Source organism: Strigops habroptila, chromosome 8, assembly GCF_004027225.2.
Source record: "Strigops habroptila isolate Jane chromosome 8, bStrHab1.2.pri, whole genome shotgun sequence".
Taxonomy (NCBI): domain Eukaryota; kingdom Metazoa; phylum Chordata; class Aves; order Psittaciformes; family Psittacidae; genus Strigops; species Strigops habroptila.
This window is the reverse complement of record NC_044284.2, coordinates 32695761-32710560: the sequence shown is the minus strand read 5'-3', so window position 1 is coordinate 32710560 and position 14800 is coordinate 32695761. Positions and strand designations below refer to the sequence as shown.

Genomic DNA, 14800 nt, shown 5'->3' with positions numbered 1-14800 from the left:
GGGAAGAATTTATCATTTTTACCAGCTTTCAAAAGGATAAAACTGGTAGAATGAGGTTTTGATTCCCATTTCCTGATTAGTTCCACTGCCTCAAAAACCTGAGCTCTGTGACTGGTTGTCTCTTTCCAGGAGAAGAAAGATGGCTCAATCCCACCTTCTTGTCCAACCAGCTCCCCCAAGGCACATTCTGCATTAGCCAAGTATTTCCTTATCACTGAACCTACACTGCCAGCACCTAGCTGGTATTCTCAAGTGCGCATCTTTGCTGCTGCAGCTATTCTTAACCTACTGGGGAAAAAGGAAAAAAAAGCCTTCTGTAATCTAAGTCTAAAATATTGGTCTAGAGGGAGGATGAAGAGGGCTGCAGGAAGATACTCTCAACACAGAAAGTTGCATAATTGCAAAAAAAGCATGTTTTGTGAAGGCCTAGGCATTGGTCTACAGAGAGGCCACATTTTGATGTTAATAAATCAATATAAGTGTGTATGAGATCAAGGCCTAGGAAAATTGATAAGAGCAACTAGACAGCTGCTGTGTGTCAGTGTAACTCCACAGAACGCGATTTGCACCAGTTGGCCAGCTACTGACCATAGGCCAGAAATGTACGTGTGCCACAGGGCGTGAGCTGATGCAAAAGAGGGGCCCTACAGACCTCCACTCACCAGATGCTTCATGGAATCCATTAATTGCTTAAAGAGCAGATGAGCTGTTCAAATGTTTCCTTAGGAAACACTGAAAGGAGCAAAACATTTGGAGTGGAGTTTCACAGATGCATCAGGGCAGCCATGGAGCAGGGCAATGGGAGGCAGTGGAACAGACTCTGCCTGTACACACCACTTGACATTAATTATATCTGTCAGATCTCACCTCTTCAAAACTTCTGTGGGAGATCTGGCATGGCACTACTTTACCTCTTTGAAATGTGGTAGAAAAACTTGCCTGGAAAACAAGCTAAAAAAACCCACAAAGCACATCAGCTTGTTTTCCAGACTGTCGGCAATCTTGTTTGGCTTTGTTTTTAGCAGGTATGAGGTCTGATGGTGCTTTTTTTATTTTCAGTGAAAGGGGCACAAGTAATACCTGTCTTGTTTAGTGTCATGAATGACTACTGAAGTCAGTGCAGTCAGCATTGGCTGTGACAACCATTTCCCTCATTGCATTAATTCTGGAGTGCAAGATTTCATTACATACAAGAAAACAGACATTGACTGAGTGTTGCAAAGCCTCTCCTAACTGCAGTTATTCCATCTTGTCCTTTATTTATAAACTGAATCCATACTAGAACTGTATGTGTAGCAAATAACTTTAAAAGTGCCAGTAATCGGTACCTTTGCAAACTCACAAATAAGAATGATTTAGCCTCCATAGAGCGAAAACTTGTATTTCCCATTCTACAGGTGGAGGTTTGAAGTCAAAACCTTGTCTATGGTCTTTCCTGTTACTTGTGTAAGAGCCAGGAACAGAGGTCACGTGTCCTGTACTCCAGCCCAACCCTATAACTATAGGACTATTCTCTAGTCTCTTACTTCTGCAAGCCATTATTCTATTAACATGATAAATGAACAGTTAAAAGTGTTTAGCATTAAATATTTCTAGAGTATAATCATTCCAGCCTCCCTTGGCAGCAGAAATATTACTCTTATGTCAAAGATGGGGAAACTGGGACATAGTGCTTTGTCCAAACTTGTGGGACTGTTAGGATCAGAGTCCTACAGCTCCAGGCTGGACCCAGGTCAGCCTAACAAACTATGTTGCCTGTCAGTGCTAGCTACAGCTGGTGAATTAAATAGTAGCTTAGTAGAAGCGGAAAATTAAGCTGTACTGACACGGGACGAAAGATATGCTTTTCAATGAGATTTGAAAATTGAGACACAGAGTTGAGTAGGTTTGTATCACTGTGTGATCTAGAGATGCTAAACAACCAGCTTTCTGCAGCCACACTGGTGGGAATATTGACCAGATGGAATTACTCCTCCTGAAATTCAGTAACACTTCATGGTGAATCCTCTGCAGTTTGCATTAGAAAGCATCATGTGCAGCTCTGTTCTCCTCCACAGACTGCACTGTTGCTCAATAATGGCTTAGGTGGCAATAAGCAGGACGAATAGAGCTGCATTGCTTGTGGAGGTTTGCCCGCTCCTTTCCAAACCGAAAAAGCATGTTTTGTTGAAATGGAAGATATTAGGGACTATTTGCAAACATCCCAGCTTCTTAGGTTTTGGAAAATCCACAGTTTCTTTGGTTGCGGAAAGGTCTCTCTCAAAACACCTGGCCTTTCAGATAATCTGCTCTGCCTTTAGCATTGTTGTAATCCTGTTTTCCCCATGACAATTAATCTGCAGAGAGCAGAAGAGCTCCTTCCTTTGCCTGCTTGCTGCCAGAGATCTCCTGCTGACCAGTGGAGAAGCACGGACTCCAGGAGACCTGGCAATGGCTCTGCTTGGGGGACATTGGGTGGCTAAGGGAGACTTGAAGGTGGTCAGGTTACCAAAGGCTTACTGGAAAATGAGCAGTATTTCTGGATGATTTGGAACAGTGGTGAATTTATAGTGATCTTCTGCTGTCTCAAAAAGGAGCAGCAGAGAAGCAGGGCTGAGGAGGAAAGGATCAGCATTGATTAAGCTGACAGTTCTGCTAATGTCACTATGGACACAGCCACTTTCCTTTTCTTTGCCAGCAGCAACTTAAATAATAAGATGCAGAGGGAGAGGGAGGGAGTGTCAATGCTGGGCTACTCACAGTGCTGTTGGCAGTATTTAGATGAGAAACTGGTGGTGTGATGGATGGCCACGATGCAAGGATACATAGTGATCAGTGCTCTGGAAATGCAGGCAGATTAAGTAGGCATGTGCCTGACTAGTCTGAAGGTGACTCTAGCAAGAGCAAGTTGTTAGATGCTAATAGCTTTTTTGCCCTGCTCCTCACCCCGCCTCCACCCTCACCTCCCCAGTATTTGTACTGAACTCAGCTGTGGGTACAACAGTTCTTGCAAATATGTTGACAGATGCTGCTTTCTCACTTTGGCCTAGATCTGCATGCTGTCTGCTCACTGGGCTCTAGGGTTCATAGGCAGAGAAGAGCTTGTTTGGTCCTGATCAGAGTGTGACAAGCAAAGTTTCACCTCAAGCCTTGGCAGAGCTGCATGTTCCAGTTGTCCTGTCTCCATGTCCCTGGTCCTACACCCAGTGCCCCCACTGATTAAGCCATTGTACAGGCTGGCTGAATGGCAATCTTGTCACACCATTCTTTGAAGATAATCTAAATTCTCAAATTCTATAGGAGTCTTTTTCCAAATTTTACTTTCCTTTTGGCAGTCAAGGATGATCTGGATAGCTCTGTCTGAGCACCTTCAGCTGCATAACCTAGTGTAAGGCAGCGTGTGACTGGTTGGTCTAGCACGTGCTTACAAGCTCTTGTGAGATGGAATAGATGCCAGTGCGGGCTGTAATGAATAGGGATAATCTCCAGGTAAGGGATGTGAACCATGGTGACTGTGCTCTGTACCTGTATCAGGCCTGATGATTGAAACCAAATCTTTTAAATCCACTGTTTTAACCCTAAACCCCACCTTCAGCAGAAGAGGAGGGGAATGTAGAAATAGTGTCTAGACTGGCTGCTGTATTGTGTGCAATATCCTCAACACATGAGTCTGCCTCAACACTAAGAGTTCATAAGTGGTTTTAACTGTAGTTAAGGACAGCATCCACCAAATCTTATATTTCACACAGTGGGCCTTAAGCTTCACATTAGACTGCTGGACTTGGACTTAGGCATCCTTCCATCCATTTTCACGGGCAGATGCAGAATAAGTGATGTGTGTTTCTGGTTTTATAAGCTTGATGTGTATTGTATACAGTTAGCTGTGACAGGCAACTCTGAGAAGAGTCATTTGTATAAACATCCAGATATCATCATTTGGATCCATATCTCCCTGGTCACTATGAAGAGGTGATCTCTTGACATCTTTTAAAACACCATGTCAAGCTATTTCCAAGAAGCTTTCTGCTTGAAAATGATTATAAAGCTTTAGTTTTAATTTTGCAGGAGTTAAACTGAATGTTAATAACACCTCCAACACTAGACTTCACATATAGAACATTACAGATATCTGTCTAGTGTTTCCAATTAGCCAGGGGCACTGCCTTTGCTGTCTTGTTTCAACCAAAGACAAAAGTGATTTGTTAGGATAGCCAATTGCCTTCCACTCTTGCAGATTAGCACTAGAGCATCACTACAGGAAAAAAATCTATCCTACTCAGATTATGGCAAGGAAATTGCTCTAGTTCAGAAAACAGAAAGCTGTTTTATGAACTAATATTTAGAGAAGATGAGAGAGAGATATACATGAGGGGCATTGCTAAATAGATTTCAGTATTTATTTTTCTGAGAGAGATTGTTTTCCTTGTGAAAGGGTAATGTACATCTATGTTGCAAGGAGTTTCCTTAGAGAGTTTAAAAGAAGAGTGAAGCTTTAAGAACAAAGTGAAAATGGAAGAAGAATTATACTGCCATGGGAAGCTCAAAAATGAGGCACTTGGGGTTCAGAGAGCCATCGTTAATTCTGTCCTGCCCCGAGGGCATTCCTCTGTGACCATCAAAATGACACACATGCAGCTGTCTGGCAGTTTGCCACATCTGTAGGTTTGATGGACTCTACTCTAGGGATGACTAAACCTCCAGCTGTTCAGAATGACAGTTTGCTTCAACAAACATGCTCAGATGTTTATCTGACCTATCTGAATCCACAAAAGTAGATTATAAATTGTTGCAAATGCTTTTTCAATACCTTTTTCTTACCAGAACCTGGAAATACAGATGGCCATCAAAACATGAAAGCCTGTCCTGCCTGAGCACTGCTTTACCATTAGATTAGGATCAATCCTAATTTAATGTACCAGAGACCTGCTAAGACTGCAGCTGTATTCGTGGTTTAACAAAACATGTAATAAGGTGCACCTTATTAATAATGTGGGGGGGGTGGGGGAGGTGAAACCTGGGCATGTGTCTCTTTGGCTTAGTGACAAGACTGCAAAGCTCACATATGCCCCCAGCACAGCACAAAGCAGTCACTAGCTGGTTCCCTGGGGCAGTACAGCTCATGTAGCTAACATGGCACAAGCATGTACTTTGAATGAGTAAAGAGCATCAAAGGTTGAGTCAGAAATACACTCCAGGAGGCAAAGTGAACTCATCAAAGTGAGCAGGAGCTCAGGGATAGACCTGAGGGTGTGGTGGAGGAGTATCAGCCACAGGCTGGAGCTGGTGGCAAGGGCTCACAGGAAGGTAATGTGTATCTCTGCACATGGCTGAGCCATCAGTGCCTGAAGCCGTTTGGTTCTTGATTACCTCATCAGCTTGGGCAATCTCTAAATCAAGAGATTTAGAGCATTGAAAAACAGTTTAATGATGACTGACAAAATATAAGCATTGATTTTGAAAATGCTGCACAGGTATGATAAAAGAGCAGGATAACAGAGAACTGTATCTACCACTTGTTTGGCTTTGTTCAGGGTTGAGTAAAAGGTGAGAGAGAGAAAAAGGATCTTCTAATAGTACCATGAATCTTAACAGTGTAAGACACTCAGACCACAAAATATATTTCAGAGTGTCACTTCCCATCCTATGCAGCAGCACACTGATGCAGGGATGGTTATTGAGACCATATCTGATGCCTGCAGACAAAATGTTTATTTGCTTTTATAAAAGAAGTGAGGTGTAAGTATGGCTCATGAGTGTAAACTGGGAAAGAGGACAGATATTTCCAAAGCTACTGCCAATCCCCTTACATGGACATGATTTGACTCCGGCACATACTCGAGAGGGACCCATGACTCAACACGTGAATCTGAACTGAACTGTATTCACAGGTTTTGATTTATTATAAACCTAAGCTCCAAAAATAAGTCTTAAAAAAAAATAAAATAAAATGAGACCAGGGAATGATTTAAAAAAAAAAAAACAACAACAGACCAACCCCTCTGGAATAATGGGAGCAGCTGTACATATTTCTTAGCAGGGAAAGAACTAAAAAGCAGGTATTTTCTGACTCAGATAAATTTTAGGTTTCCTGTGTGTATAATTGAGACTGTAAATTTGGAAAAAGACTGCTGCGGGAAGATGAAAGTTCCCTTGCCAGATGAGAACTTGGCTCTTCTTGTTCAAATACACACATTTTCAAGATTATTCGCTTTGTGATAGACAGCTCTAAATCCAGGACTTTCAGCCTCTTAACAAAACTCCTGAACTTATTAAATGCGTGTGAAACAGGCAGAATTCAGGGAAACTGAAACCTGTTGTATGTCTGCCAAAAAGAACAACACATTTGCAAAAATGAATACCAAATTGGGATACCAAATGCAGGAACACAGTAATTACAGAGTACCTGGAGTAGATGTAGCATGACCTGCACTTGCAGAACCAGGCTTGAAGCCATGGCAAATCTGTCCCCAAAATGTCTGGCTATTCGGTTAGCACATTGGAAAATATTAGACATTTTGGATCTTCGGTTGTTTAGCTGACCAACATATGTCACCAGGCTAGTTTTGCAAGGTGTAATTTACTCAGAGGTTCAAACTTTGTTTTGAATTTCCATCTGATTCAGATTTTTGAATCAAATATCTAAAACGCAAATTAAACCTTTTGTATTTCAGATGGAACAAAATTTAGACCCAGAAGAAAATACTGAAAAAAAACCCCCCAGCAACCAAACCATCAGTCTGGGTTCATCTGAAATTGTGTCTCCTGAATCTGCAGAGCTGGTAGCCAAGCTGAAATCAGTGTGTACCAGTGCTCCAATTTGAAGCAAAGCTTTGAGAAGGAGAAGGTGCACAAGCTGCTGAGCATGTCCCTGGGACAGAGCAAGGGAAGTAGGGCTCTAAGTGTGTGTCAGGGTACAGGGAAAGCAATCAGGCTTGGACAAGCTAAATCCCTGCTTTATGGCTTGATATTTCTGCTGAGGAACAGCTTTTGAAAGGACCCATTCCCCTTCCACTGGGCATCTGACTTCACCCAGAGCAGCATGGGAGCAGAATCGATGGTGTTACCTCTCCAGCATAGCAAAGCCTTTGCTCCTTTTCCCAGTGCTGACAGCAACACACAGACAAGTGCTGCATCACTTCCAGACAGCCTCCATTCCTGAAACTCATGAGCTCAGTAGGCTGCAAACAGACAGGGCCATGATATACTAAAAAATGCAGGGTCAACTGCATTAACCTGGGTCATGCTTGAACATGCCAATTGAAGTTCTCAGGGCTCATCTGGAGGATAAGGTCAGAAACTGACGTTTTTTATTCTAGTTTTTATAATTTCTGCCTCCAAACATACAGAAGAAGTCCATTTCCTCACTTAAAAGTTAGTATTGTAATAGCAATACCAATACAGTGGAGGAATAAATGTCATTCAAATGGTATCACAGACTAATGTAAGCAACCGGGTATTTTCTAGAAAGCTGTAAAATGGTTAGTGTTTGCATGCACAACCTTTGTTTTGCTGGGAAAGATTTCAGCTTTTTCAGCTGTCTGAAAACACAGACAAAGACCGGCTGTGCATGTAGCCTGTTAGCTCTCCTCCAGAGCTGGATGACTGCGCATAAAATGAAAGCAAACACTCCAAACTGGCCTCATCTAAGCCATCCTGCATCACTTCTGTTATCTGTTGACTTATACAGGGCCAGCTGTCTAGTTAGTGATACAGAAGCATTAAATTAGAAAAATTGTAGAAAATACAGACTGGGAGGCCCTTAAAGGTCACCTGCTCCATCTGCTGCCCCATGACAGGTTCATCTTTACCTGCACTACTTCTCTCTGGTTTGTCTAACCTGTTTTCCAACATTATCAGTGATGGATATTCCAGAATTAGCCACCATTAGGTAAAAATTAAAATATGTGCTTCATGAAAAATACAACTGTTCGGCTAGCAGCCTCTTTCTATGTGGTTAATCTGATGTCCAACACATCCACTATGTGGTTTACTAATGCTTCAAAGAAACATGATAATCCTTTGGGACATGCAAATCTCAGCATTGGAAATGGGAGTTACATGCTAACTTTTGCCTGTAAGGTTGTTATTGGTAAAGTGTATAGATGAATTTTGGCTAGATGAGATTTTTGGTCTGATGTACTTATGCAGTTGCCTTTAAACCTGAATTGTAACAAATGTGATCAGCCTACAATTCTCCAAGAGAGACTGCACTATGACAAGGATGTGAGTGTTTGCTTCCAACCTACGCAGGCCAGACAGAATGCACCCTAGCAGAGGATGCTGATGACCCACTGGCTGCTTGCTTTAATTAACATACCAGGGCTGTTTAGTCTCTACAGTGATTAAGGATGGCCATAACCCTTTATACATCCCATCTGCACTCCTTTTAACTGTCCTCAGCGTCTCCCAGCATACATAATTTCAGAGTTTACAGTAAAGTTACTCTATTGCCTTCATATTTCACTGTTTTGCTATTTCCCAGACACATAGGGAGAAGCTCTTGTGCAGTGCCCTATTACTGATTTCATTGAGACTACTCAGCTCTTTCTTTGCATAAGGCATAAGGTATAAGGTAAAGCCATAAGGCATAAGGTAAAGGCATAAGGCATAAGGTAAAATGGACTGAACTCTGTGTTTGGTGCATCCTCCTTTTCCTTCTACTTTTCATCCTTGAGCACAGTTTTTATGGAGGGGGTTAAAGTGCCTCCCAGAAGCCACCCAGCTCAGTGCCACAACCATTCCTAATGACTGTAGTCATTCTCCTAGAAGGCTGCCATATGTTCCTCAGCAAGGCTTTTCCACACTTCAGGTCCATTTACTCCTCCCCAATGCCTCTTGGGAACGGCATCAAATTGCTTCCTGCAACCTAGAATCCTACCAGTGCTATGAAGCGGGCACCCTCATAGGGTTCAACCAGTCAGTGCTAGAGCAACAGAAAGACGTAAGCACACCATCAGCTCATTATGGACTTTTTTTTTTTTTTTAAATCTCAAATGTCCACATCTTAATCCCAGTTAAAGTAACAGAACTCTTAAACACTCTTGTAGGGACAAGTGTGTGAAAAGGAAGAATGTTTGCAAATGGATGAGATAAAACAACAGGAAGAGTTTTTCACAGAAGAGGCAATTTCAGAGCTAATCGCAGGCTCTGCTGCATGGCAGTGTCTCTGAATGCCCTCCTATTTACTGATGAAGAGTAATTGACTCTTGGGTGTTTCTGAATTGTACTACTTATATAGTATGCTTTAAACAGTTTTCTAAAATTGTGTACTTCACAGGAAAATGAAGGAAAAACCAGCAATGGAACTAGTTAATAGGCCTGACTGTCATTTTTCTTCAGCCTGTATGTGTAAAGTTCTTTTAAGGCAGCTCTCAGGAAAATGAGAATCCACCCTCTTGAACATGCGCTCTTATACAGCTTGAGGAGCTAGCACAAAGCTTGTATCCCCTTCTTCTGTTCATGGAATGTAAATCAGAGAATACTAGTTTATTTTTTTTTAAATTTCTGAATCTGCTCCACTTAATGCTGGGAAAATTCCAGTGATAGTATAAAACTTGTTTATCCATATCAGGTACTGAAGGTTTTATTATCAATTCCTGACTTACCAACAGCTCTCTACATCATTTGGACTTTCTTCACAACCTCATATTCCAGTATTTTTCTAGTGTGAAGCTTCCTAATTTGCAAGATATAGCCTGATAGATATTGACCATACTAAATCACCTCATCTCTGGCAGATCAAAATTCCCTGTCCCCAGCAGAGCAGGCACATATATATTACTTGCTTCCTAACCCAGGACTCCTAGAGTTTCACTTTTTGGTATCACTTAAGAAGCTTTAAAATTAGAGAAGCATTCAAGCCAAAAGATTTGAGGGGTTGTGCTGAAATCTGGGTGTTTGTTGTCTGTTGCCTTTGTTCTGTTTTGGTTTTTTTTTGTTTTCTTTGAACCTTATCCAAAGTACTTGAATGTGATGTAATTAGAGGCAATGCCAAACTGCTAGCCTATCACTTATAATCTTTTTCTCCCTACGACATATTTCTCCTGATTGGTAGTTGCTCTTGTTTGAGTAGATTTGGTTGAGTGCAGCTTTTGTCTGGGTATTTTAAATCCCTCTCAGCATGAGGCCCCAGAGAGAGAATTGAGGAAGAAGAAATAAAGAGAAGAAATTCCTGGGGGCAGAGAAATTGAGCTAAAATCTTACTCTCACACTCAGAACTTTCACGTACGCTTTTTAATGTCTGCACATGTATCCAAAAGAACAACATATCTGTGGGTTACCTTTGCCAGTATTTCTAAACAAATCACCAGAAGCTTTTGATATGTAAGAAACACTGGACATTTTCCCCACTTTTTTAAACATCACAGTATAATCAGATATAAATAGATTACTCTTGGTTTCAACATTGCTTCATACTGTCCAGGAATAAGGTAGCAGAAAAGCCTTTCAGGTAAAAGCAGAGATTCCATTAAGAAATAACAACTGAAACACTTTCTTTGTTGAGAGAAATTCGCAGTTCAAAGACATTTGCCTTTCAAAATCTCTGCTTTGATTCCTGTCAGATGCAGAAGCAGTGACATATGAGATGACATTCATCAGCTAATTTTCAACATAAAATCATGTGATAATTTTTCTCTAATTGAGGGGATGGGAAAGCAAACTTCTTTTTTTAATAAACTTCAGAAATAAATTCCTGTTAAATATCAAGCTGTGGTTAGAAGAAAACTGGACAAAACATTTTAATATTTAGTTTTTGCCTGTTCCCAATGTTCTTCTCTTGAAAGTATTTTACTTCCTGACCTTTCGGATGTTACTTACAGGGATCTTTTCCCCCTGTTTTTAAGATATCTCCTGTTCAAATTTGTTTGAAGTCTTCATTATGCCTACTGACAGCTTTCTTTGGACCAGTTGGCTCCTCTGCAGTGCCTTCCAACTGAGAGGTTTTCAAAGTAGTTTTTTTTTTTTATCATCCTGTGACTGGTTAGTATTATGCTGGCTTTTTTTTTTTTTTTATTTAATAGTTGGCTGCTCTAATGTTTCCTTCTCATCATTCTCGACTGATTCCCAGCACATTTTTATTTTACAGGTGGATATTGTTCTCTGTAGTCTTTGTGTATTATTTTTCTTAACCTCTGGATTCTACAGTTAGCATGATTCTGACTTTTTGTTTTAGAAATCCAGCTAGAATAACTCAAGCTGAGGGACTTGCAGTATCAACTACTCACAGCTGAATGTCAAGGTCTGTGCTTTAGCTGAGAGATCAGGACAGAAGGGGTGACTGGTCCTACTTCACTTCGAGTACCTCGATGTAGCTTTGATGACTGCAACAGGTTATTGCCACACATCCAAAACCTGCCCCTTTGGATTTTTACAGAGGCTGTGGGCAGTATTTCAAGCTGTGCAAAAAGAGAAACTGAAAAACCAGTAGAAATACTCACTAGTATGACTGAGTTTAAAATCAGGCAGTGAAAGTAACTATATAGGCTTATAATGATCCTACATCTGTGTTTTTTTGTCTGTATCAGTGGTTTGAGGTTATAAACATAACCCAGGCCTGTCTTCTGGGTTTGTTCCTGACATAGGACTTTTGCTCTCTTCCCTTGTCACCAGTCTGATAGCTTGTAAGTGTGACTGCCTATTTTTGTCTCAGTGCAGTGCAGGAAAAGCAAACATCTGCAGCAAGAAGCATAGTGAGGCTTTGGTGGAAGACTGTACTTTGGAAAAGCAAATGTTCAAAAGCAGTCATAACTGCTGCTCTGCATGGGGTGACTCAGCTCTCTGAGCATGGATTTGCCAACATAAATGCAGTTTAACTCAGTGTTTCCATGAAACCAATGAACTGACAGCCATATTTCAAGATCTGGTACTACCATGTAAAAGCTTCCATCAACTTTAGTGAACTTTTTGCTGTGGGAAGGGATGAATAAATCCAGTGCATCTGATTTATTATTGCTGTGCTGCTATGTAAGTAAGAGCAAGACACTTGCAAGCAGTGTAAGAACATCAAGTAAGATAAGCTCTCTGCCCCAAGGAGCTTCAAGTCTACATGGGAGAGGAGGTCAGGCAGGAGGAGAACAGAAGTCAGAGGTAATGTGACCAACAGAAAGACAATTCATACATCCCCAGTTCAAGGCTGTCTTTCTCCAACACCCTCACAGAGCTAATATCCTGTCATAAGTTACATATCCTTCATGCACTAAAATGCAACTCTGCTTTCTGGTACTTCACAACATGAAGGAGCATAGTATCTGGTCTATGTGAACAGAAGAAGAGACTAATCTAAAAGGTTTGTCAATTCCAAAATATTTTCATTCTATTTCATATATGAACTAGCTTTGTAGTATCTGACCTGCAATTGTTTGCAATATTTTTCTTGAAAACTTTCAAATAGTCATAAGATTGAATGATCAGCAAACAGTAAATAACAATGTTTTCTTTTTTGGCAATTGAGTCTGAAAACCTGGCTCTATAAACCGTAACAATGCAGTTGAAGACCAAAAACATAACATAGGTGTGCGTGAAAAGCTAATGTAACTTGAGGTTTGATATTAGAAGTAGTCGTTGAACGGTACAGAAAAAAACCCCCCTTCATCTCAGTAAATTTCAAGATTATTAAAAGATAATTTAGAAAACAGACAGAAGGGGTGTCAAGAATATTTAGTCTTTTATTGCCTGCTCTTGACGCACATGTGCAGCCTTGTTTGGACATGCACCCCTTGCTTCTCTAAACTGAGACATTTGCCACTTTGTACAACACAATAAACAAGACTTTTCATCCACCTAACTGCTAGATATGACACCCTATGAGTAAGAGATCTGCATGTCATCAAATCCTGTACTGAGCAGCTTTCCTTTAAAGACAGCATTTTAAATTTATCTCAAAGTCCAGCTTAGCTCTGAGTATCTCTTTTTTAGGCGGTACCACCAAACTGTGTCAACATTATAGGATTATTAAGTGGGATCACTTACCCTGTCAACTCTGGCTTCACACTGATACTTGCAGCAGAGCAGGTGCTGTATTTTATTAGTTACAGAGATTCATTGTGCATCCAGAAACTGCCCTCTGTACCCTGCTTTTATAGTAGGATCCAACACAGCTGAGCAAATACAACCTCTATAATATATATGAAATACAGGAAGATAATAGGAGGAGGATAAACTCTCCGATTAGGTACAGTGTGAACAGTGAATCAGAGAAACAGAGATGCTTTGCAAGATGAGGAAAAAGGAGAAGGGAAAATGTATTTAAGGTCTGCCATGAAGGCCTAGGAAACCCTGCTTAAAGGATTTCTGTTCTAACCAACTCTGTAATCCCTACCAAAGGCCGAACGCAATTAAAACTTCAGTGTATTTCCATACCAGACTTTAGTTAAATTCTTAACATTACAGTCAAATAGGGGAAAAAAACCCCACAAAGCAAATTCAATGTACTAATCGTTAGTAAATGCCGAATAATGAACTGACATCAATTCCCGAGCCCAAACAGCTTAATCCGTTTGTTTCTACTTACCTCCATTTGTCTCTTGGATATTTAAAGCAAAGGCTCATTTTGTCCTGCAGATTCGGTGCTGCTGCTCAGTATTATCTTGCTTGATCATAAAAAGGCTTCTGACCGAAAGGAAGAGGAAAGCAATACGTAAAACAAACACAGAAGCCCAAGAGGAAAGCTACACCCTAAAGACCAGCACTACTAGCAACTTCGAGACAGGGAAAGAGAGAACACTCCCAGTTACTAACTTTTTCCATTGATACATCTGTTACAAAACAATTTTTCTGCAAACTTCTCTTCCTTCTTTCAAGCACTGCTTCACTTTATGTGTAGATCTCAGATAAACTACATGATGAGTGTGTGTGTGGGGGGGGGGTTGCTTTCTTTTTCTTTTTTTTTTTTTTTTTGTTTTGGACCAAGTAAGCAAATTAGTGAAATATAAACTAGAAGCTCAGCTGACTGCTTTAGAAGTGTAATGCTAGGCAGTAATTATCACAAGGTGCATTTATCCATGTCCATACTTCAGATCTTTTTTTTTTTTTTTTTTTAATTCAAAAGTCTTCAATGGAAGCAGAATCATATTTGAAATAACCACCTATGGGACTTTCTGGCCAGAAAGCCTTAATGCAGCAGAGGTGAATGTTTATTTGACAATAACTTAATTTTTTAAGAGCTTGATGAGTAAACAAGGAAAATACACGAAACTGTCCTTGCCTCAGAGTGGTTTCTAGCGCCAAAAAAGAACTGTATTGAGAAGGAGAGCTCACGGTTTCACCTCAAAAGACTTTAAGGCTGAAGGGACGTGCAGAGGGGCACAGCAGGATTTACTGCAGCAGCAGAAGCTGCTGGGCCCAGCTGTGTTTTCACACCCTTGCCTCGATGGATTTAAGCTTTTCCAAGCTCCAAGGCTGTTCCTTGGTGTAGGTCATAGAGTAGCTATGCATGTGAGCCCACAAAGGCTGCATGGAAACTTTTGCCACTGACATTTAATATGTTGCTTGGAACAAATAACAAACAATTTGTTTTGAATTAAAAAGTTTTGACAGCCACATTTTGCCAAATGTTAGTCAGAAAGGAAAACTGAGGGATGTGTCATCTTTGAAAATTCCCAGCGTGTAATAAACTCACTTGTTTTCAGACAGTTAGGATCAGATTCTCCCCTTGCCTCAGAATAAATCTGGAACTAATTCAGGGAGGCTGACAGAAATTAAGGTTGTTCCACTCAGCAGGATATATGAAGTCTGCCTTGAGCCCACAGCCAGAAAATGCTGTATCCAGTAGCAGAGATGTGAAAGAACTGCTGCAGGCAGTAAGGTTTACAGTGGTCCTATT

General features: G+C 40.8%; 1 protein-coding gene across 2 annotated transcripts in view; it reads right to left on the bottom strand.

Annotated features, from left to right (window-relative positions):
- LOC115611170 (calcium-activated potassium channel subunit beta-2) overlaps nucleotides 1-13609 on the bottom strand; it is a 150103-nt gene extending 136494 nt beyond the window's left edge. Inside the window, exon 1 of one of the 2 annotated variants that reach the window (XM_030493650.1) lies at nucleotides 13490-13609. In XM_030493650.1, the coding sequence (XP_030349510.1) occupies nucleotides 13490-13527 (38 nt within the window). In that variant the 5' untranslated portion in view covers nucleotides 13528-13609. The remainder of the gene's footprint in view (nucleotides 1-13489) is intronic. The other variant, XM_030493649.1, reaches the window with a different exon arrangement.
- Nucleotides 13610-14800: the final 1191 nt, after the last annotated feature.